Consider the following 22,856-nt stretch of genomic DNA (forward strand, 5'->3'; position numbering starts at 1 on the left):
GTGGTATATTGCAACGGCAAAGCTGTGGTCACACTGCCTTTAAGCCAATTGGAACAAGGAGATTTTTTGTTCGTGCGGAAAGGTTAAAAAAGGCTTATACTACCTCGATATAGTAAAACTAATCGGGCCTAGTATTCTGTTTATCAAGTGCCTCGTATAAGTGATACTTTAAGAGTGCGGGATGGTGATAGCAGACGTTCAATAAGAATTTTCTAAAAGCCAAGTAAGCAAGACCAACTTATTCACATCTCAAGCACTAACACTGATGCACTCGAAACGGGTTCTATTAAAATAGCTAACGTAGCAGACCCCCTACAGTTCAGTTCAAAATAATAGTAGTCAGCAAGTTAACATCTCAAATATTTTTTGACTAAGAATATACGTGTTGACTAATCAAGATACGGCACGATTTTAGTTTCCGGGGCGCCAAGATTTGAGGACATATTTTGGGTAATTGGGCCAAAATAAATACTTTTTAATAAACAAAATTTTTTGATATCTCGCACCGTTTACGAGATATCGAGCCTTAAATATCGGCTTATAGTGCGGCCGTTACACTGGGAAAAAATTTTTTTTAAGAAATTATCTCAAAAATAAATATAGCATATGTATCAATGCATAAGTGCGCGCGCACTTATAATATGCTATATTATTTTTTGAGGTAATTGTTATAAAAAAACTAAGCTAAAAACTGAAAATTGTCCAAAATTTTATTTTTATAAAAATTACCTCAAAAAAATAATATAGCATATGTATCAATGCATAAGTGCGCGCGCACTTATGCATTGATACATATGCTATATTATTTTTTGAGGCAATTGTTATAAAAAAAAACTAAGCTAAAAACTGAACAAATAAATTTAAGTGTTCGTCTTCGACCGAAAGTACCGCAAATCTTGAAAGTTCCACGAAAAATATGTGCAATAAGTAATTTCGCCTGCTACCAGCCCTCACCATAATCCGAAATTTAGGGCTCGATATCTCGTAAACGGTGCGAGAAATCGAAAAATTTTATTTATTAAAAAGTGTTTATTTTGGGCCAATTACCCAAAATATGTCCTCAAATCTTGGCGCCCCGGAAACTAAAATCTCCCCCAAGATACATTTAAAATATATTGTTTTCCAAAAAATTTTTAATTTTAACCTGCTGACCTTAAGTTGGTCTTTGAGTTCTAAACTCTCTTTTATAAACGATATTCAAATATAGCTAAAAACATTTTTTTTTAAATTCGTAATCTTTGTTTTGTTATTTTTTCAGTTGTTTTCGCGGTCTAAGACCATTATTTTGACGGCTGCTGTTGTGACAATGGACGGCGTTAAGGTTGAGGCGTTCATCAAAAGCGAAGGTGAGTTCGGTCACACGAGTCATTGCACCTTGGAGCCCATTCTGACACAGCCATTGCCCTCTGACCTTGCAGAAAGCCGAGCGATGCCCTTGATGGGAGGAGGCGGTGCCTCTGGAGGTACTTCGATCAGCGGAGGCGGCGTGGGACTCGGAGCCGGAGCATCCGCCACGCTGAGCGTGGAGCTGTGCCTCGTGTGCGGAGATCGCGCCTCCGGGCGACATTACGGGGCCATCAGCTGCGAGGGTTGCAAGGGCTTCTTCAAGCGCTCGATCCGCAAGCAGCTGGGCTATCAGTGCCGCGGTGCCATGAACTGCGAGGTCACCAAGCACCACCGGAACCGGTGCCAGTTCTGCCGGCTGCAGAAGTGCCTGGCCAGCGGCATGCGAAGTGATTGTAATTTTCGTTTAAGTCGTCGTCTCAAGCTATTATCGAATCCCTGGCCTGGCCAGGGTCTACGTGCTCCAGCAGGCCATATCCGCAGTGAATCTATATAGTCGAGGGATATTCTCTTAAGAAAGGCTAATCGCCAGTGGCCGTTAAGTCTAATGGTGTTCCTTGAATATTTATTAACTTATATGCCTATGGGAAGGGTACTTACAGAAAGTGAAGTTTGAAAAAGTTTTAGTAGTTCTTAAAACCGCAACTTGTAAAAACGTATCAAAGCGAAATTTTCCTATTGCGCCAATCCCAAAACGGTTTTAAACTTGTTCACCTCTTTTTTTATATTTTAAATTGAGTTTAGTACAAACAGATAATTGGATTTATTTTGTTAGTTTTTTTTAGAAACAAAATTTAACCGGTGTGTTGTAACTTCTACAAATCGGTAAAAAATATTTATCTGTGTATTAAAAAAAAATGATTTTGGATAGTTAATAACCGTAGGCGTTTTAATAGCAAGTTATAAAAGGTTCAAAACTAATTGCATTTTCAACGTTACCTTCTCTTACATGAATATCCACCGCAATTATGTACGTGTTCGTCATCCTAAACCTGCAGCTGCGGGGGGCACAAACGTATCCCAACCAGCACACACACTAACCGAGTCACCCACTTGCTCACCTCGCCTGAAAACTCATCAAACCGCATCTTGATACAACTTCTTGCTCTACTTAATTGCTTTCTTTGGTTCGCAGCTGTGCAGCACGAGAGGAAACCGATTGTGGACAGAAAGGAGGGGATCATTGCTGCTGCCGGCGGCTCATCCAGTTCCGGCGGGGGAGGCACTTCCTCCGCCTACCTCGCCGGCAAATCCGGCTACCAACAGGGGCGTGGTAAGGGGCACAGTGTCAAGGCCGAGGCAGCGGCCACGCCCCCCGTGCACAGCACGCCAGCAACGACCTTCAATTTGAATGAGAATCTTTTCCCAATGGGGTTGAATTTTGCGGAACTAACACAGACTTTGAGTAAGTTTAACGATCAGTACTCTTAAATTGATAAAGTCACAGTAGTTTAAAATTTTGAACTTAAAATTTTTAAGAGTAATAGTATAGTAACCAAAATAAGAAGTACTATTTCTATTTTATTGGAACCCTAACAAAATATAATTTTTTTTTTCCAGTGTTTGCCACCCAACAGCAGCAGCAACAACAGCAACAGCAGCAGCAGGGCGGCAGCTACTCACCAGATCTTCCAAAGGCTGATCCCGAGGACGACGAAGACGACTCCATGGACAACAGCAGCACGTTGTGCCTTCAGCTGCTGGCGAACAGCGCCAGCAACAACAACTCCCAGCACCTGAACTTTAACGCCGGCGAAGCATCAAGTGCTCTTCCCACCACCTCGACAATGGGCCTTATCCAGAGTTCGCTGGACATCCGCGTGATCCACAAGGGGCTGCAGATCCTGCAGCCCATCCAAAACCAGCTCGAAAGAAATGGCAATCTGAGTGTCAAGCCTGAGTGCGACTCCGAGGCGGAAGACAGTGGCACCGAGGATGCCGCCGACACGGAACTTGAGCATTTGGATCTGGACTTTGAGTGTGGCGGCAATCGAAGCGGCGGAGGCGACTTTGTGGTCAATGAGGGGGTCTTCGAACAAGAACTTCTCACCGATGTGCAATGTGCTTTCCATGTTCAACCGCCTACCCTAGTCCACTCTTATTTGAACATCCACTACGTGTGCGAAACGGGATCGAGGATCATTTTTCTGACCATCCACACCCTTCGAAAAGTTCCCGTTTTCGAGCAGTTGGACGCCCATAGCCAAGTGAAGCTCCTTAGAGGAGCCTGGCCAGCTCTGATGGCTATTGCCCTGGCCCAATGCCAGGGTCAGCTATCGGTGCCCACCATTATCGGTCAGTTTATACAGAGCACTCGCCAACTCGCGGATATCGATAAGATCGAGCCGCTGAAGATCTCCAAAATGGCCAATCTTACTAGGACTTTGCACGACTTTGTTCAGGAGCTCCAGTCGCTGGAGGTCTCGGACCTGGAGTTCGGCTTGCTACGGCTAATACTTCTCTTCAACCCATCGCTTCTACAGCAGCGCAAGGAGCGGCAGCTGCGGGGATATGTTCGAAGAGTCCAGCTCTACGCTTTGTCCAGTTTGAGGCGGCAGGCAGGCGTCGCCAGTGGAGAAGAGCGCTTCAATCTGCTGGTGGCTCGGCTTCTTCCACTGAGTAGCCTGGATTCGGAGGCCATGGAGGAGCTGTTCTTCGCTAATCTGGTGGGCCAAATGCAGATGGATGCCTTAATTCCGTTTATACTGATGACCAGCAACACCAGTGGACTTTAGGTATAAAAGACAACAAGGGGTAGGCTATATTGAAGGGCTACCCAAAAGAAAGACTGAAGATGGACCAAGTGCGGGCAATACACGTAGAAACTAGGCAAATCCCCATTTAAAAGATATTTAATATATTCATTATGTACTTTAGAGAAGACAATATTTTCTAACTTGAAACCTTGGGTTTGTTGTTAATCACAGATTTAAAGGAATCGATTTCCCAATAAAAGCGAATATGTTTTTAACCAGTGTTTACTGAGCTTAAATAAGTATAATGGCAATTTAATAAAAAGTTTATATTTTCGTAGACTTTGATTAATTAATATTTTCATAGGTCTTCGACTATTTCTAGACCGTTAAATCTTTTCACCATGAAGATTTGTCTGGTCTCAAATCTTCATAAATTAAAAAAATGTCAATATATTTTGGTATTTTGGATTTGTTTGTTTATCGTAAAAACCCAGTTATTTAACCAAATCTAAATGCGAATGCAGATTGTTAGTAAATAGGACCAACATTTTTTAATTTATTGTTAATATTTTTATAATCCATTTTTTTAAAAATATATATTTATTGCTTATAATAGTAGCTAGACGGACACCATCTAAAAATGCAAATAATCTGTAGGACTTAATCTAAGCTAAGGCGGAGCAATAAGCTACTGGGTCTCCTCCGGGATCTTTCTGGCTGGCTTATGCTTCTCGTAAACCTCATCGTTGAGACCCTCCCGATTCCGAGCAATTTCAATAGCCAGAAACTGGACGCGGAACACAAAGATGGAGTTGTCCGGGGAGAATTCCTTGCTGGCATCGGCGCGCATAAGGGTGCCGTAAGAATAATCGTCCATCTTGTTAAACTTCTCGGCAAAGTGGCGCCATTTGAGTTTCTCCACAGCGGACTTGAGGATGTCGTCGGTAAGCCGGCCCACCTGGAGATCGGGGAAATCTTGCCGAAAGGTGGCATATATCTGGTCGTCATAGGGCGTGAGTTTTAGCTGGGAGGGATGAACGCTGGTGATCAGCTGCAAGGATTTAAAAAAATCATGTTGTCAGTTAAGAATCTCCAGGAGCGAACAAAGCAAACATACATTAAAATGCACCTCGGCATGTTCCAGAGCTTTTGATGCCCACATTTCCTCCACCAGAGAGTCGTTCCCGAATTCGTCTGCTGGCCGTGACAGCAGCGATGCTCCTTGCTGAAACCACACATAAATTAGGCTCGGGATCTAACATATTCTTTACGACATACCAGCATTTCCATTTTAACTGGCAAAATCCGCTAAATTACTTCCAAAATATTAATTAAAAAATCACGTTTCCTTTATGTGAGACCAGACGTCGGTTAAGGTAAAAATCTTAACGAAGAGGCCTTTAAATACCAATGGATCTTAAATTCAAAAATGTTGTTAATTTTTGAGTTAAAAGATTAAGAAAATACAGGTTTTTGAAGTACTTTTTTTACAAAAATATAATCTGAAAACTCTGCAACTCTCAGCTTAAATAACTTCTCGCTTGGTTTTTTAATTTAGTAGCATAAACTTACATTCAGTTAATTGTTCAACTAGCACTCAAAAGGCATTACAATTTTGTTCATGTGAGTTCCAGCCACCCAGTGAATAATCAAAGTAGGAATATTCTTGTTGATTAACATGTCACTTTCAACGTTTTCCCATCTTTCACTTTCACATTTTCCACAGAAAACCTCACAAGCTCAATTGTTGTTTTTACATCTACACATGTTAATTACACACAACAAAAATTTCGGCAGTCATGTTCGAAAGCATAAGTTTCTTGTTCCTGATCGCATTGGCCTTCGTAGCCTGGGTCCTGCTCTGCTTCCAGCACGTCGTTCAGATCCGGACCCGCGGCTTCTCCGATTACCGAGTGGAAATCTATACAGGTGAGAAGCGAAACTCCTAAAAAACTTTTAGAAATAAATTAAACATAAACATTATTAAATTAACTTGAGAAAGTTTCCCAAAGAGCGGTCCAACTAAATGTTAAAAAAAAAAAAAGAAAAGAAGTCTTACTGTATGAATAAAAGTCAAGTACTCGTTACACGTTCTAATTTGTATTGCTTAATTCTTTGCAGAGCGACCCGGTATTGCCTTTGAGCCGCACCAATGTCACAGACCCCTGGATCAGACTCCCTCGGGAGGGACCTACGAATTCGCGTTGAGCTTCGGGGTGATCTTCGCCCTGACCTTTGGCCTGTCTAAGCTGCTCCAGCTGGCGGAAGTGCAGGCCAAGAGCTATCTTAAATGTCGCGAGGCCCTGCCTTCGGTATCTGTTTCTCAGACTGAGAAACTTGCATCTGAAAAGCGGTTGCCGGATCAGGAAAGCCAGCTGAATCCCTTCGAGCAATTGTTGGACCCCAACGTGGATTTCAGGGAGCAAATAAGCGTCCTACAATCGCAGTGTTTGGAAATGCGCGAGCTTTTGCAGGAACTTCGAATAAGCAGTACAGGTAGCAGAGGTAGTTTTCTAAGTGCCCAATCTGGAAATGAGGTATCGCGATGTCCAACCTCCGACGAGCCCATGGTGGTGTGGAAGCGAGCGGAGTCCCTGACCGAAACGTTGTCCGGCACATCGAACTCAGAGAGGGTCACACAATCGGAAAGATCCCAGCCCTCCCAGAACATTTATATCACCAACAGCCACATCCACATCAACGGACGCGTCTTGCTAGCCGAGAATAACGTAAACGTCGACCTTCGCCGACGAGCTTCAATGTACACCCGAAAGCAGAGCGAGTTCCTCCAGGTGTGCGGCAAGGAGCGCCCCATGATAGCTGGCATGCGGTATCCATCCATCCTCATGTGAGAAATGACCAAAATCCTCCAATATACCCGTAATAAAAAACAACGTTAATCGTTTTTAAGGCCTTTTTGGTATCCTTGCAGAAGGTATTATAGTGTACATATGTATGTAAGTAGTATTAGTTAGTAGTTAGCAACGCTAACCACAACCATAATATCATATTAGAATACGAGTCTAGACCAAATAAAAAAACCCTATATAAAATTTAAGTTAAAATACTACTACATTATATTTTATTTTTTTGGTATACAATCATTGTTTTTTAGATAAATAAATTTAGCTTAAGTATTTTTAAACCAACAGAGTTTAAATCGTAGATACAGCATTTTATTTTTAAAATTTCTGACATTCGAATTCTATTTTTGTAAACATCATACAACGTGAACATTTTTCTAACTTTATAATTATTAACATATCGTAAAGTTGAAAACTTTTTGAAAAATATACTTCTGTTTTTATACAAATAAATTTACATACAATGGTGGTCAAAAGTATTTTGACAAAATAAAAGTGAAATATACTCGAAACTTAAACTTGCTTCGTTTAACTTTTGGTATCAATGGAAAGGTAATTTAAATGCCGTTTGAATGATACCATACTTTTCTTAACTCATTCGATATTTATTAAAAAGGACGAATTTTTGTGAAAATCTACTTTCTTCTATTTTTTATGATTTTGTTAAGGTGACAATGTCGGAAAAAATTTGTATGGAAAAGAGAAAAATATGGCTTAAATGCGTATTTCTAGTCATTTTCAAAAAATCATAAAAAATGGAATCATAAAAAGATATTAGATCCCAACAGATAATTTTAAAAACCAAAGGCCAAAGGGCATCATGCAGAACTTTGGCCGGAGCTGTCATAGAATGCACCAAGTATACGGTATAAGGAAGGAAGTGCAAAATAATCGTAGGTATTTTTTGTAAATGCTTATTTCCGTGACCTATTCTGTAGTTTAACAAATAAAGTAAGATAATTTTCGAAATGTCGGAGATCAGAATTGAGTCAATGCACGTTACCATCTAAATTCGCTCCAGCAGAAGAAGCCAGCCTAAGGTCATCCTCTCTCTGTTATCGAGAGGTATCCATTCTGCCTTTTGCTCCAACTCAACAAGTGGAAGAACTGTTCGTTGCCTCTCTCCCAAGAAAAATCAAACTAGTTCGATTGCAAAACGGCTTTTCGGGTGACTTTCGGGCTCGGCTCTCTCGGGTTAGCTTTGTTTAACGTTAACCGTTCAAGCAAACGTTGCCTCGTTTTGTAATGTAAAGTAACCGTTATCCAGCTGTAAGAAAGCGCCCTCTAGGGGATAAAAAATGACTGGCAATCGTTCGCGTTCAGGTTTGTCATATGACAGCCCCATGCACCGCTCAAGGGTTATTTATTCTACCATGGCACTATGGGGTAAACGACCACTTTGTGTAGCAATTTTTGATAATTTCGGAACAAAACCGCATTTCTGGGTTTTGTTTTTTTAATAAAAGTTATTAAAAAAGAAATTAATTTTATGAAAAAAAGTTCAAAGTGATTATGGATACAAAAAAAAAACTGTATTTTTTAATTTCCCAATTTCGCAGAGCATTTCTTTATTTTGCGGGACATATTTCAAGCTTTTATATAAAAGTATATTATTTTGGCATACATATTACTATTACTTTTTACCGCACACCAAATAGGGGTTAAACAACTCACACCATTGCTGTTTCTTTCGCTCGGCTAGCTCGGGTTATCGGCTCAACCGTTTGAACAAACGTCCCAATTGGAAAAACGCTGTCCAATGTAAAGTTTCTGTAGACCAGGTTGAAAAAGCGCCTCTAGCGGACAAAAATTACTGGCGAATCGTTGGTTCAGGTTCAGTCCGTTAAGGTTCGGATAGCGCTCTCGGGACTGACGAACACGACGAGACTACCGTATTTATTCTACCATGGCACTATGGGGCAAACAATCACTTTTTGTGCCATTACTTCAAAAGCCGCGACGGAAAACAGAAAACGCGGACGAAACTCGCAGCCGAAGAGCGGTAAATTTGAAATCTTGATTCCGAAAGAACGAATTGAATAAAACGAATCAAATCAAGTGAAAATCGACCGAAGTGAAAATGACAGTGACTGTGAATTAAATGATAACAAGAAACACGCCTCTTGAGTTAATTGCGTTCTGAGTTGCTCTTTCGAAAACCGAGGAGCACACACACAACGACGCACACGATCGCAGAGGCAAAAGTGCACCAGTGATAAAACAAATACACAACAATAAAGACAAGTCGGAAAAGTTTCCCAATGCAAAGGCGGCCCATGCATAAAAATGTCCAATTTGGCGCTCTTTGCACTTGTCACGACACTGAAAACAACTACAAAAACACCATTTCCACTCTCTGTTTTGTTTGGGCTTCGTTTTTGTTTTGGCTGCCGCTCACGCACTTTTGCACCCAGCCAGAAGTTGAGAACACATTTCAACATAAAAAATATATAACAGAAAGGAATGCAAGATGTACATTAGCTTTTTTATAAAATATTATTTGTACATAAATGCTTAAAAAAAAAACAAAAACAAATCGTTTCCGATCCACTAAGATTTGTAGTTGTATGTATAAAAAGAAAAAGTTGTTTTTCTTTCGGTCCTTTGTAAAAGTGAATTCCATATTTTACTTACATATGTACAAAGGACGCGACTCGACTTCCGATTGGTTTTTTTTTAGGTTTTTGTTGGATTATCACAACTGTTCATTTATTTTCTCAATCGCCTTCACCCTCTTTCTCTTTTGCAGGGATGACAATTTTGTTCGGAAAATGTGATTATAATTTTAGGAGCGGGACTTTAAACGGTTTTGTTTTGGCACATTTACAGGAACCAATTCTGTTTTTGGGTGATTTGCCACTTAGGGCGTGATGTGTTTAAAAATAGCAATGCGGGACTGATAAAACAGATCACTCTCACTATCTGTCGTTTTTTTGCCTACATACATACATGCATACATTTATACATAGGTGTGTGATTGCGGGTGTGAAGCAATCGTGGCTTGTTTATTACATTTTTATTCTCCTAATGTCTGGTTCAAAGTCTTTTTGGATAGCCTATTATAATCACATTTTCATAATACTAACATTATGTTAAAGTATTGCAAGGCAAAATTGAAATGCTACCCAAATTAAATAACTTCTTAAGACCAATACCCATTAAAATGTTTCCTGCATCTGATCAAATAGCAATTGTGATTCTTATTTAAAACCTTTGTTTGATTTTAACAAATCACCGCAGTACAAAAAGAGTTATCCTAAATATGATAACTGGAATTCTAATATTTTTTTTTAAAGTCCTCCAATGTAAACAAGAAGTAACTGGTAGAGAAACAAATTATTTATTTTGTAAACCTCATGAATGATTAAGCATACACATGAATAAATTGTTAAACGGGATTGAAAATCGTTTAAATTTTCTTATGTGAACTTATAAAAGAATGTGGTATACGATGACGACTAAGGGACTCGATTTGTGCAATATTGGAACTATCTTTTGGACCTTAATAAGCTCTTACAATTGTTAAGCTCTTATTTATAATTTATATAATAACGTTTTTATAAAGAAAAACAAAGTAAAGCAAATAATACTATTCAGAAAAAGTGTTTGCTTTAACAAGGTTGTTCTGAAAATCCTTTATTATTAAAATACAGTTCTATCCCACTGTAATATTGAGTCATCCAACAAGTTGTTGCAGTCTTGGGTCGATTTTTCTATTACTACTCTTTGCTTGTTCTCGTGTTCTTTATTTTCCTGTTTCTGCTGCCTAATGCATAAATTACATTTTCCTTTCGGACTTTGCCAGATTTGTTTAGCACCTTTTTAGCGAAAAGTTTCCAACGGAAATTGTCAACAAAAAATGAAAAACTCCCATGTTAATACTCCCCAACCGCACACACACACTAGCCAAATGGAATAAACACCAACACATATACACAGGGGCAGTGCTTAATAAAGATTAACGCATTTCTTATCAAGCGGTGATAGCGAGCAAAGAAGAAGCAGCGTCTAGTTTTTCTCGTGTTATTTATTTGTTTTCTGGTCTTCACTGCACCCTCTTCTTCGCAGCAGCCGCCTACGAACGTCGACGCTGCCAGCTTTATTTTCGCGCTGATAAAATAAAGAACAATATTAATTTAAGTTTAAAAATAGAATTTGCTGCAGATGCCCATTGCATGAATGTGTGCGAGCGAGAGCGATTGCGAGAGAACTGATCTTTCTCTCGCGACCACTCTCTCTCTCTCTTTTAAGGCACGCACACATGTTGATGCAGAGTGGAGAGCTGATTGGAGCATGCAAGACAGTGATGCCAAGGGATTGAATCTTTGGCAGACGGAAATACCAATTTTGAGAAAGCAAAAAATTCATAAAAGTTTTAAAGCTCCTTAAAAATTTATTCAATATGGTACTACTTTGTGTGTGTCAAACTTTTAAAGAACTAACTAAGACTGATTTTTTTTTTAAGATTACTTTGACAGCTTTATTTTTATGATGATTAAGTAAAGATGGTTGTCCTTAAAACTGGTGGTAGACATTGAAAATAGCAGGTTTTTTAATGTACGGTATTTTATTTTACAAACATGTTAAAAAATTTTAAAAAAAAGTATAATAGGGAATAGTTATTTTTAAAATTTACGTTTACATTTTTGTGTTTCCCTTGAACCAGAAAATTCTCTTAAGTTTTTAAATAATAATGCGCTTTGTTACGCACTTAAATAGTATGAGAATAACATTGCTGGTTAATTTGATGGCCCTGGTTAAAAAGAATATTATAAGCTAGAAAAAAAGCCAAAGTGACAGATTTGGGAGCATGCGGTGTTGCTGGCTCGGTTTTCGTTTGGGGCTTTCAGTATTATTCTATTCGCCTGCGCTCCAAGTTGCTTTTTCGGATTGCCAAAGCCGCGTGCGCCCCACTCACACAAACACACACAACTACATAGAAACCGATATTATGCATATGTATGTATGTTTAATATATATTTTTCTGATTGGATTGGAGCAAAAACAAAACCCAAAGAGTGCGAAAAAGGTGAAAAAGTAAAAAGCCGAATAGCATTTCGAATAATATTCTGTGCGGTTTGTGTTAATAATTATTATTGAATGAAAAACAAATTCCGCCAAATGTGTTAACAAGAGTGTTCGCAGGCGCAGAGCCATAAAGTTTACAACAATGCGGGAAAAAAATCGACAAAATAACGAAAACTGGAATTTGTGATAATTGTTTTTGAAGCGAGTGAGGCAGAGCAGTGCAAAGATAACAGATTTGTTTCGTGTCCCTGATAAGCGATTCCAGCGTACATCTTTATCTCGTCCGTGGAATTCGCTGATACCACAGAAAAAGTGAAATTTTGGAAACTGGAATACTGCTACTACGAACTTTGCGCGATTTTTTCCTTTTTGGATTTTTGTTATAAATATAATGAGAAAAACAAAATACATTTTTATAATTTTAAGATTTTGTGCTGACCTATCGGCAGTCAGTCCATTGTTCTTCCAGATTCTTCGCTGCAGTCATTCTCTTTTCGATTTAAAAACACAAGTGTGTTAGTTAGATTTCCACTCTCTCCCACTCGATCTCTTTCTGTGTGTAACAATATCAACGCAAAATTTAAATTTATATTAACCGCAATATTTTCCATATGAAGAGCAAAGGCGAGTAAATAGCTAACCCAGCAACAAAAGCACAAAGTGAACAATCGTAAAACAACCAAAAGGCAAGCCAATTAGAAAAATAAACACAGTGCAAAAACCCAGCAAAAAACAGGAGAATAGAAAAGAAAGCGCCGAGAAAACGGAAAAACAAAAAGTTTATCTAACTGTGAATCCGAGCGCCAACGTGGGAGGCATCCGAAACGAAAACAACGGATAAAAAGGCAGAGAGAGAAGAGTAAAGCGATCTCTGGCAAAGCTGACGACAAAACGCCAAGGCCAACCAATGTAAGTAAACCTAATCTCTGTCAAAAACACCACTAAGATCCTACAAAACCGCACTCCACGATAAGAAAATTACATGTGTTTGTATGTCTGAGAAGATGAAAGAGTTCTACAAATGTCTGTTTTGGATCAAAAAAAAGTTGGTCTAATTAATTTAAAAACTTACTTAATCACAACCAAGCTTAAGGTGACTACACCCTTAAAAAATTATGGTTGAAAACAAGAATTTTAGCATGTTTACCAATTTACCGAATTAATTTCTAGGAGTGATTTAAATTAAATGCTTAAATTATTCAAAAAATCCTTTTCTACTGAAGTTATCCCCCTCTTTCTGGCAGTTTCTTTCAAACCGAAACCTATACTTCTTGGTTATCTGAAAATCGAGCTGTTTCCAATTCAAATAATTGCAAAGATGCGTATGTGATGCCAATGGGGGAGTCAGTGCAATGAAACCAAAATACTTTGGTTAACTCTGCTGTGGGACCCTTGCTCCTCTTCTCCATTTTCCTGTTTCCTATCCGTCCCCCTTTAGCACATGGAGAAGTTCGATGAAAGTTGGCCACTGAAATGCCGGCAATGAACCGCAACAAGTTGGCTTTTCCTAGCTTATGTAAGGGGTCGGTTGGGGATGGTTAAATTGCCGGCATTGCTTGTACAGTTTTCAGCAACCTCCTTCTAGCCCTCTCAGGCTATTTCATTTGCGTTTTCTGGTCGAGTAAAATTTTTATGATGTGGAAAAATTTTAAAAAATAAAATGTTCGATTGCATATTTTGTATTTTTGGTATGTTTACATTATTCTAGGTTTGCTAATGAAATTGAAATGTTCGATGTGTCTGAAAGCGTTCTAATAATAAATTTGTGTATTTATAATGAGGCGCTCGCTGTTTGCATGCGAGTATGTGAGCGGCGGGTGTAATTGACAGCTTCCTCGAGACCTTAGAGAATATTATTTTTGGCAACCGGCAAAAACGCAAAATGTTCATACGTTTAACTTTGAATTCAATTTTCGGGGTATCTGTTCTATGTCAACATTTGCGCAAAAAAATAAATGCTTCCCATTTTCACGATGGTTGCTTGCAAAATATTAAGTAATAAATATGTTCGACTCCACCGCCAGCGAAAGCCAATGCCGTGGTAATAGCCAGTCAGATTAAACAGGTGTTCTTGAAAGTGAAGTTAGAACAAAACATGATAACGTTCGGATTTAACTGTGTTTAAACGATATATCATTTTTGTGTAACAGATGAAGAATATTATGACAATTGAAATTACGTTATAAACTATAAATTTTATTTAGTTTTTATAATTTAGCTATATGTGTGTTTTCTCCATTATAAGACCAGGACATAAAAAACGCTATTTTTTTTATCCAAAATTTTTATTATCTGTGTAACATTCATAAAATTTTATATATTTTTTTAAACTAATATATTCTTTAATTTCGTGAGACCATTTATTAATTTATTTTTCCTCAAGTTATGGACCATTCTTTTTATTCTAACATATTTATTGTCTGCGGATTGTTAATATTTCATTTTTTTTTAATTAACGAATATATTTTTTTTTATTTCGTTTAAAAAACGCGATGATTATAAATTTAGTTTTCTGTTTTTGTTAACATATCCACAAATTTTAAAGTTAAAGGTTTTTAATTAGGTTGGTGTGCATTTCTGTTAGAAGCCATTGCTTTCTAAAGTGTACGCAGTAGCATAATTTCCCTTGAGGCCGTCGTCACATCCGCAAAAAGTAAAACAAACAAACCGAAATATTTCGGCAGCATTTGTTTAGTCTTTCCCTTGTTGTTGTTTTCACAACATCTAAAACTTTTAGTTTAAATATAGAATCCCTTGCAACAACAAATTGTTTGTAATTACTGTTAATTTACTTCTTGGGAACTCAAATATATGAAAATAGAATTAGGCGAATAATAGGGAGGAACACAGGAGCATAACAGACATAATGAAACAGTTCTTGGAGCTAAAAGTTGAAATGAAAACTATTATCTATTATTATAAACATGTACAAAATATAATATACATGTATGAAAATTACGAAATTTACGAATTATAATTAATAGTATAACTTAAAACAAGTCCTGATCTGTTTCTGTTGAAAACAATAAAGGTTTTGTTTCCTTTCTTTTGCATATTTTTCTGTGTCAAAACCGCAAAAAGTTTTGCGGTTTGGCCACGACGCAATCTTATCATCTAATGTGCTAAAAATAGAACCAACAACTACAGCAGAATGTCAGTGCTGGAACTTGGAGCGAATTGTCGCCTAACCTTTTTCAGCTCTATCTCGCTATCTATCTCTATCTCTAGCTGTATCTTTATTCGTCTGTGTGTAAATAATATGCGGCATAGGTGCACTGCTATCTGAGTATCTGTATCTGTGTTCTTTCGGCTAGTCTATTCAGCAGCATTGTATCTTTTTGCGAATTTCGCTAACAACAAAAATCTAACTTTCTTCTTCTTGCTTGTGAATTCTGTACTTTTCTTGTTTTCTTTTAGAGCAACCGTGTGATCATTTAGCATCCTGCTAATTCAATTTGAGTCTTCTGTTCTTGGTTTGAATGTCTGCTTTTATAGCGTACAGGTGTGTGTCTTGTAGATTTGTGAGCTACGATTTTGCTTTCTGCAGATCAGAAGAGTTTATAGGAAATCGAACAGAAATACCTAATTTCAGCTAAAAATTGCCATAGCAAGAGTTGTTTAAAACTCCTAACGCAATAAAAACAAAATAGCAGAATATAAGTTAATTTCTTTTGCAAGTAATTGTGATAAAAAATTTATGGTACAAAACAATTATAAATAAATAATTTGGAAATGACAACAAGAAATTTCACGCCTATAATCAAATTAGAGGCCAAATACTAAATAACACTTTTGAAATGTGGAAATATGTTCGTCTTTTATAAAACTAAAAGAGTAAGGCGAGCGGAATTGTTGTTGACAAATTATATTATGTAAAATATTATGTAACTTATTATAAGTTACCATTATATAAATGGTAAAAACACCATTTAATTTAGAGTTATGAACTATTTCATTCACCTTCTGGTTGCATCGATCTCACCTTCTAGTATTCCAATATTAGTGTCACTTGATTCAACCATAAATTTATGTCAAACAAGCAGGAGAGAAGAAACATGCCATTTTTTTTCCACTCACAATTTTCTTTGCTGTCAAGCCTGAAAAGTTTTTCGCGCGTTGATAAAATAATAAACAGAAATCTGAAAATAACAAACAGTGTCAGAAGAAATAAGAGATTTATTAAGAAAAAAATTTCCACAGAATCAATGTTTGTCGCTGCGAATAATAAAAAATTCCACGTTATTTAACATAAGAAATTCCGGCCGCTTTTTTATTTTAAAGAAAATAAGATTATTTGGGCAATAATTTAGCACGAAATTGTGGTTTCTTTAATAATTGTGTTGGCCAATTGGGAGTGAACATACATATTGTGTTTGCATATTAAAATTATACACAATACCGCGAGATGTGTAGCAAAAATTCCACTATAAATAATTTGACACTTGAAAGTCTTTGGCACTGCATAAATTAGACATAACATGGCAGACACCCGGTGACCATGGCTTTATCAATGCCAATGACTTGGCTTAGTTCCTCTTCATCAACTAAAGCAACAAAGGAAGACGCCAGCTGTCTGTTAGTTAGTCGAGAGTCCTCGATATCCTTGTGCCAGTAATTAGATTTGCATATATGCAAATTCTCCAGAAGATAGTTTCTGATCCCTTGACTCCTTTCCGTAATTGCCAAGCGGGGGCTTCCTTCTTGCTATTTTGCTAATTGTTTTAAGATTCGGTGGCTGCAGGATGATGGATATCTTAGGATTATAATTACACAATGAATACAATTTGCATAATTCTGCAATGGTTTTGTAAAAAAAAAACTTGCATGTGTTTATTTTAAATGAGGCGCATACTAAGCTTAGTAAAATTATGTTACGAACTGAGAAGGGCCTAAAAGTTTTTATAATTAATTAATGCTTAAAAATAGTGAACATCATGGACACTACATTATTTTATTCATACAATTAAGTTGATGGTATTGTTAGTAAATAAACTTTTTGTTTCTAATTACATGTTTGTAATTCATTTTGTATTCCAACTAGTAGGTGGACAGTTTAAAACGTGGATTGTTTGGCAAACAATTTGTTTTTGCTCTTTAAGCCTGAGTCTAATATTTTTCTCGCATTAGTCGACTTGAATGCATTCCGCTAACAGCCAGTGCAGTACAATCAGTCATCGCCGCAACAACAATTTCATTGAGAATTACGTCAATGAGACCGAGAAGTGCATAAGCCTCCTCCTTCAGTTTTGACGGAGCGTGAAATAGGCGAACCCAAAAACGCAGCATTGCCCGTCGCCTGGCGACCATTTCCCGAGCTCCTCTTGAACCCCGACCACTTTGCTCTGCCATTCTACTATATCGTCCGCTTCGAAATCCACTCACTCGTACGACCATGCTAATGTATGTACCCCGCACCAAAAACCACCCACGGATGAGGGCCTAAAACAGGGGAGATCGATAAAAGCCCAGATGCTATGGTGCGCTGCCGAATTTAGCGAAATTCCTAACTCCAATTGATTTACGCTATACCAGATTATATTTATAAAAAAAGTCTAACACAAATCTTTGCAAAATGGCAATAATAACATTAAAAAACTTTGAAGGATTTATTGATTTTAATGCTCTTGGAAAAAATTTGATTTTACGCGGGGAAACCACCATACGAGCAAACATTAATCATTCGAATTTATTCCACACCACATTTAACCCTCTTTGTTTTTGCACCAATTAACAAAATATCAAAGGGAAAACCTTCTGCGCTAAATATTTTCCCAATATGAAATACTCAGCACAGGGACAACTACCTCCTACCAATGAACAGATTTTTGTGCATGTATGTGTATATGTGTGTATATGTACAGGTTTATGCACACTTGTGCCATGTCAATATTGAAGCCATCATTTAAGACCACTGAATAGGGTTCAATCAAGAAGTCAAATTTATTTTCACAGCAACGAAAAAAATTAGGAAACAAAAATAATTATAAAAAAAATGTATGTTTGTCCAAATACCAAAGTAATCCAACTTTGATTCATCATATGGGAAGCAATTAAAATGATGTTAAAGTTAGTCGGCGACTTAAATATAGTACCCAAAAAAGAGTTGGTGATGAGGAAAGATGGAAAATTAATTGTGTACGTGTTTCTGGGGGCTGCCAAAAGTTGGGCGTAACTTAATTTGGCCAATAGAAAACCTTTCTGCTGATGCCTTTTGTTTCATGGACTTTATTCCTGTGAGACATGACATGTGACAACTGAAAGAGGAGACGCAGACAAAAGACCATTCAAACACAATCAGTAGACTTAGTGCCAGAATGCTTCATGATGGAATTATATATAATTGTTCGTTTGTTGGTTTATTTATTTACGCCCAATTATGCGGGAATTAGCAGTGAGACATTTGCGTTAGTTCAAGCAAAATAGTAGGATAAAATCTAGATGTTTTGCTGGACAGCTCATGTAATAAACACACATCTTTTTGACTTTATTTTCCTATTCACATTTTTGCAGTAAGGAAATAAATCTCTTATTTTTAACTAAGATAAAGATCACCCTACTTTAAGCCACTTAGATTCACAGTAAAACGAATGAAATGTTTACGTGAATAAAGAAAATGTTACCAAAAGGATAAAAAACTATATTACGTTAACTATATTATCACCTCAAAATTATTTTGGTATGTAATTTTCATAAATAGCCGCAAAATGTCTTTGTTGACGCTTCCCCCAATTACGCACTGTTTATCCTATATCCTAAGTGTTAAGATTCCCGGAAATCCACAAATACTTCGCATCCAACCTGACTTTCAGTAGACTTAATTTACATAATCGTAATATACCCAAAACAAGGTTGCTAATCTATTCGCCGATTTGGGCAACATTGTAGTCTTCTGAATCGCAACTCGGGCCAAAAAGGAAACAGTTTAGGGCCTTTCAGCGCTTTTGTCGTATACTTCGTTTTGCCCAGAATTTGTTTATGTTTGGCCCAAAGGCCCGGCACTAAATTATGTTGATTTAACTTGGCATTAATGGCCCTTTCCAAGTTGGTGTTTCTGGGCACTGCCACAAGACGGTGTCGATTTGACCGGAGGCAATGTTTTCTCTCGTTGCCAGCACCTGCCCCTTCCCCGGAAGTGTCGATTGCCAGTTCCTGTCTTGTAGTGCCCTCTGCCACTTCCTTGGATTTCACTTCAAGCCGCCGCTTATATGCATAAATTAAGTTCCTGAATACGCCGAGAGCAACAGATAACCGAATTTGCGGTGGCAGGTTTAGCTGTTTCAGATTCAATGGTAGTAAATAAATTCAGATATTGCAGAAAGACATAAATGCATTTACATTTCGTATCACAAGCTCTATTAATATTTTTTTCGACACCATAGAAACAAATAAATATTTAAGAAATAAATTTTTTGAGTAGCTTTCTTTTTTTGTTACAAAATTAAATATCAGAAAAAGCCTTTAACTACAAGAACAAGAACGAATAATAAATAAAAGTTTAACCTCTACAATAAATAATTTTAAACAATGCTTATTAACATAATTGTTGTATTTATAGAATACAATAGAATAGACTCAGGATTTATTTAGACAATGTAAATTGAATAATGTTAAGTTTTGAAGTATGGTATAACTCTTTTTAGGGTAGAGTTTATGTTTTTTTTTCCATTTTTCACGTATGTTTTTGATATAACAAAAGTGACCCTCGCTCGCTTTAAAGTTATTTTTCATCAAAAGCAAACAATTTGGAAAATATGTTGCATTTTTCACCGCCCTCTTGTCCATTTGCCTACGGTCTTCGGTTGCCAGCGAGACAAGAAGCGAAACAATTTTCCATGAAAATATGCAGGGAACTCTCGCCCTCATCAGTGTCCGCCTACCTGAGGGCCAGTTTTTCCTGCCGACTGATTTTTCCGCCTTTCTTCGCGACTTTTTCTTCGTCGCTTTCAGTATGTGGGCTTGCCCTTGGTCGCAATTTAAGTGTTTTTGTTTAATAAACAAATAAGTAAGCGAAGTGGATTGAAGAAAACGACGCCAGCCAGGCGGTGGAAGGTCCACAAAGGGTTTTCTCCCCCACATTTCCTTTTGTCTTTGTTGCTGCGGTTGTTTGCCTTAATTTTTGGGCGGGGCTCCTTCTATTAGCATTAATCGCCATCGGCAAGGTGCGGGGCACTGCGATGTGCGAGTCAATATGCATACCTTTGGAGCACTGGTCCCATATATCCACTAGACCACCACCACCACTAGTCTCTCCTCCCCAAACATTTGCCATAAATTTACGACTCTTGGAGCTTTTAACAACTGTTTGTTCTGCAATTTCCCACAAACGAGAGAGAAGGCAAATTTATTATTATTTTTATGAGCTCTGCGAATTTGCTCCCGCCACTAATTTAGATGTAAAAAAGTATGAAGTACGAAGGGGCGGTAAATACTTGCAAAAGAAAACATGGGATACTGGCACAAAAGTTTTTTAATAACTTAGCTCCCTCCTTCCGTTTTCCAGAAAAAACAAATGCACAAGCTTGCTTAGCATACTTTTCAGGGTAGGCGCTGTGTGAAAGCAATTAACTTTGCGTCGCCCGCCGACTTAATTTGCATCCATCTGCAACTACACCTTGCTGCATGTGTGGTGTCCGCGAAAAAAGGCCAGCACCAGCACCAGCTTAAACTCAATTTGTCACCGAGCTTTATAGCATCCTATATGTCGCAGTGGTCCAATGTGGCACAGTTCGGTGGCTGTGGGCAGGTGGTGTAGGTTTGGCTAACATGAATTGATTGTGAATGTCAAAGAGGCTATTTCACGGTGGCCACCAGGAGTCGCATTTGCAGTGGACGATAGCGAGAGATAGAAGAATTTTCCGCATATTTTTTCTGACATTTTTGTGTTCTTTTTGTGGAGGTTTGCTTAATGTTTAAAGATGAAAATTATTTAACACTTCAGTTTTATCATTCGGCTTTAAATGTTTAAGAATATAAATAAAGTTTAGTAAAGGTGCAGAAGTTTAATTGCTTTCAAACTTTTTAAGAAAGCACGAAAATTATGGGAAAAGTTTGCTTATGACCGATTTTCCAGTTGAGTTATATACAAACTTAGCAATAAAGTTGTATTCTCGATTTCTTATACGAAAATTGAGCAACATAATATGTAGACTTTTTTACAATAAGCTGGAATCCCGCATAAAGGCATGTAGGTTAATTGAAATCCTCTCGTTATATTGATGCTCTTAATTTACATCGTTCCCTTTATCCTTCTGTTTTCATCCTCTTTATTCCATATAACTTGACCGAACGTTGGGCCTGAAATTATGTCTGCTTTTCAGTTAAAGAAACACTTTTCCGACCCACTTACCATTTTCCTTTCTTTCAACCACTTTCAAAGATATAGTTTTACTTATTCTTACTTAAGACTCAGCTTAAAACGTGGCTTGGTTATAGTGGGGTAATTTCTGTTGCAGTCTTAAACATCAATGATTTTTCTAGAGCTTAATCCTGCAGGGGTGATGCGTTGGCGTTTTACTGAGAAAAGCTGGAAAATAATTTTTACTTACCTCTTGCTTTTTATATATTTAGCTTTTCGCCATGTTGACTCAGGCTAATTTGTTGCCACGGCAAACAGTCACTTAATTGGAATCGTTAGGGACTTTTGCACAGCGTCTTTAAAATAAACATAGGTATTAACAAGACAACATTTTAAATGTAACTTTTGAAATGGGTCTTATTTTTATTTCGTTTTTTTATAATTATTAAAGGGCTTTCTTCTGCAACTTGGTTTCGTTACTTGAATGGTTGCACCTGGGTGGCATTGGGGCAACAGCTTGAGCTTCGGAAAAACGCCAGTTGAGGGATGAAAGTACAGTAGAATCCGCTTATAGCGACTTTCAAGGGACCGACGATTTTTCGTCGTTATACCCGGAAGACGCACTAAGCAGAAGGATTTAAGTGTATAAGTCTGTCTGGGGACCAATCAAGCCATCGAGTTTTCGTCGCAATACTCGGACGGACACTATAAGCGGAGTCGTTATAACAGGATTCTACTGTAAAATGAAATGCAGCTTAAGGCAAGGGGATGCGAAACCTCATCAACAGCTGTTTAAATGCCTGCCTTTTGGCATTGAACCGATATTGTAGTGTGTGCATATCAATAGATTGTGCAAAAAAAAGGTCTAAAATCCATTAAGTTAAACAGTTTTGCATTCCGGCGGAAGCAAATTTTTGCGTGTTCATTGATCCCGGATTAATGAAAAATTACAATATTAATTTGCATTGTAATTTAATTCTGTTTAAAATGGAAACGTTGTATATAAAATCTAAAAAAAAGTATACTCTTTTTTAGTGCAAAAAAAAAATTATTTCATTGATAAAGTCGATAAAAATATCTCTGCCAAAAGAAATTAATTTAAAATGTATATGCGTTTTATGTGTAAATTGGTCAACTTGATTCGGTTCAACAACTTTGACTTTTCGTTAATTGCTGTTTTTTCAGACCATCAGATTCAGAATGTAAATTACCGGGGGCGCATATTCTCTTCGTGTTTATACACACTTTTCATCAATTTGTAATTTATGGAAATGTATGAAATTGTTTTGGTATTCTTGCAGCTCCAGCTCCTGATCAATGTAAACATTTATGTTCCCGTTAACAAAAGGAACTGCAGTTGATTGCCAGACTTTATGGTTTATCCTGATACGCCAGCCACATATATCCCTCGTAGTAATTGTCAATTCACAACAACAGTAGTACCAATCGTCCAATAATCACACTTTCGCCGCTGTTCTTTATATTAAACCAACAATTGCGGCTCGGTATTACAGGCTATCCAACATAAATCCCGCGTGAGTATTAATTTTTTTCAATGCTCAAAAAATATTGGTCGGTTAAGGCCGGTTTTAAAAAAAATTTGAACTGCTTTTTTGGCTCGCAACAATA

General features: G+C 37.5%; 4 protein-coding genes across 8 annotated transcripts in view; 3 read left to right on the forward strand and 1 right to left on the reverse strand.

Annotated features, from left to right (window-relative positions):
- The first annotated feature begins 28 nt into the window (after positions 1 to 28).
- On the forward strand, positions 29 to 4,315 carry LOC108088836 (nuclear hormone receptor HR78). 2 transcript variants are annotated; one of them, XM_043209065.1, is made up of 5 exons: positions 29 to 223; positions 1,259 to 1,346; positions 1,419 to 1,739; positions 2,480 to 2,749; positions 2,905 to 4,315. In XM_043209065.1, the coding sequence occupies exons 2-5, from the start codon at positions 1,307 to 1,309 to the stop codon at positions 4,077 to 4,079; spliced, it is 1,806 nt and encodes a 601-aa protein (XP_043065000.1). In that variant the 5' UTR covers positions 29 to 223; positions 1,259 to 1,306; the 3' UTR covers positions 4,080 to 4,315. The 2 variants fall into 2 exon arrangements, with proteins under 2 accessions (XP_043065000.1, XP_043065001.1); XM_043209066.1 differs by having other exon boundaries at positions 1,419 to 1,733.
- A 250-nt stretch (positions 4,316 to 4,565) lies between these two features.
- On the reverse strand, positions 4,566 to 5,445 carry LOC108088839 (protein PBDC1). Its single transcript, XM_017186812.2, has 3 exons — positions 5,319 to 5,445; positions 5,158 to 5,265; positions 4,566 to 5,091 (listed from the first exon to the last, which is right to left on the reverse strand). Exons 1-3 carry the CDS (start codon positions 5,328 to 5,330, stop codon positions 4,729 to 4,731), a joined length of 483 nt encoding a protein of 160 aa, XP_017042301.1. The 5' UTR covers positions 5,331 to 5,445; the 3' UTR covers positions 4,566 to 4,728.
- A 282-nt stretch (positions 5,446 to 5,727) lies between these two features.
- On the forward strand, positions 5,728 to 6,945 carry LOC108088837. Its single transcript, XM_017186810.1, has 2 exons — positions 5,728 to 5,969; positions 6,162 to 6,945. The coding sequence occupies exons 1-2, from the start codon at positions 5,840 to 5,842 to the stop codon at positions 6,890 to 6,892; spliced, it is 861 nt and encodes a 286-aa protein (XP_017042299.1). The 5' UTR covers positions 5,728 to 5,839; the 3' UTR covers positions 6,893 to 6,945.
- Positions 6,946 to 8,535: 1,590 nt separating this feature from the next.
- LOC108088835 (receptor-type guanylate cyclase Gyc76C) overlaps positions 8,536 to 22,856 on the forward strand; it is a 40,234-nt gene continuing 25,913 nt past the window's right edge. The window contains exons 1-3 of one of the 4 annotated variants that reach the window (XM_017186801.2): positions 8,536 to 8,906; positions 12,550 to 12,841; positions 22,529 to 22,762. The gene's annotated coding sequence lies outside the window, so the exon portion shown is untranslated. Of the gene's footprint in view, positions 8,907 to 11,752; positions 11,934 to 12,549; positions 12,842 to 22,528; positions 22,763 to 22,856 lie in introns of those variants that run through there. The other 3 variants (XM_017186804.2, XM_017186805.2, XM_017186802.2) reach the window with 3 other exon arrangements.

The sequence above is a fragment of the Drosophila ficusphila genome, unplaced genomic scaffold (genome assembly GCF_018152265.1).
Source record: "Drosophila ficusphila isolate 14025-0441.05 unplaced genomic scaffold, ASM1815226v1 contig_106, whole genome shotgun sequence".
NCBI classification, from domain to species: Eukaryota; Metazoa; Arthropoda; class Insecta; order Diptera; family Drosophilidae; genus Drosophila; species Drosophila ficusphila.

Coding starts and splice junctions, on each gene's coding strand:
- LOC108088839 (XM_017186812.2), bottom strand. Junction 5,092..5,157: donor ATGCCGAGGTGCATTTTAAT/GTATGTTTGCTT, acceptor AAATCCTTGCAG/CTGATCACCAGCGTTCATCC.
- LOC108088836 (XM_043209065.1), top strand. CDS start 1,307: ATGGACGGCGTTAAGGTTGAGGCGTTCATCAAAAGCGAAG. Junction 1,740..2,479: donor CAGCGGCATGCGAAGTGATT/GTAATTTTCGTT, acceptor TTTGGTTCGCAG/CTGTGCAGCACGAGAGGAAA. Junction 2,750..2,904: donor GGAACTAACACAGACTTTGA/GTAAGTTTAACG, acceptor TTTTTTTTCCAG/TGTTTGCCACCCAACAGCAG.
- LOC108088837 (XM_017186810.1), top strand. CDS start 5,840: ATGTTCGAAAGCATAAGTTTCTTGTTCCTGATCGCATTGGCCTTCGTA. Junction 5,970..6,161: donor CCGAGTGGAAATCTATACAG/GTGAGAAGCGAA, acceptor AATTCTTTGCAG/AGCGACCCGGTATTGCCTTT.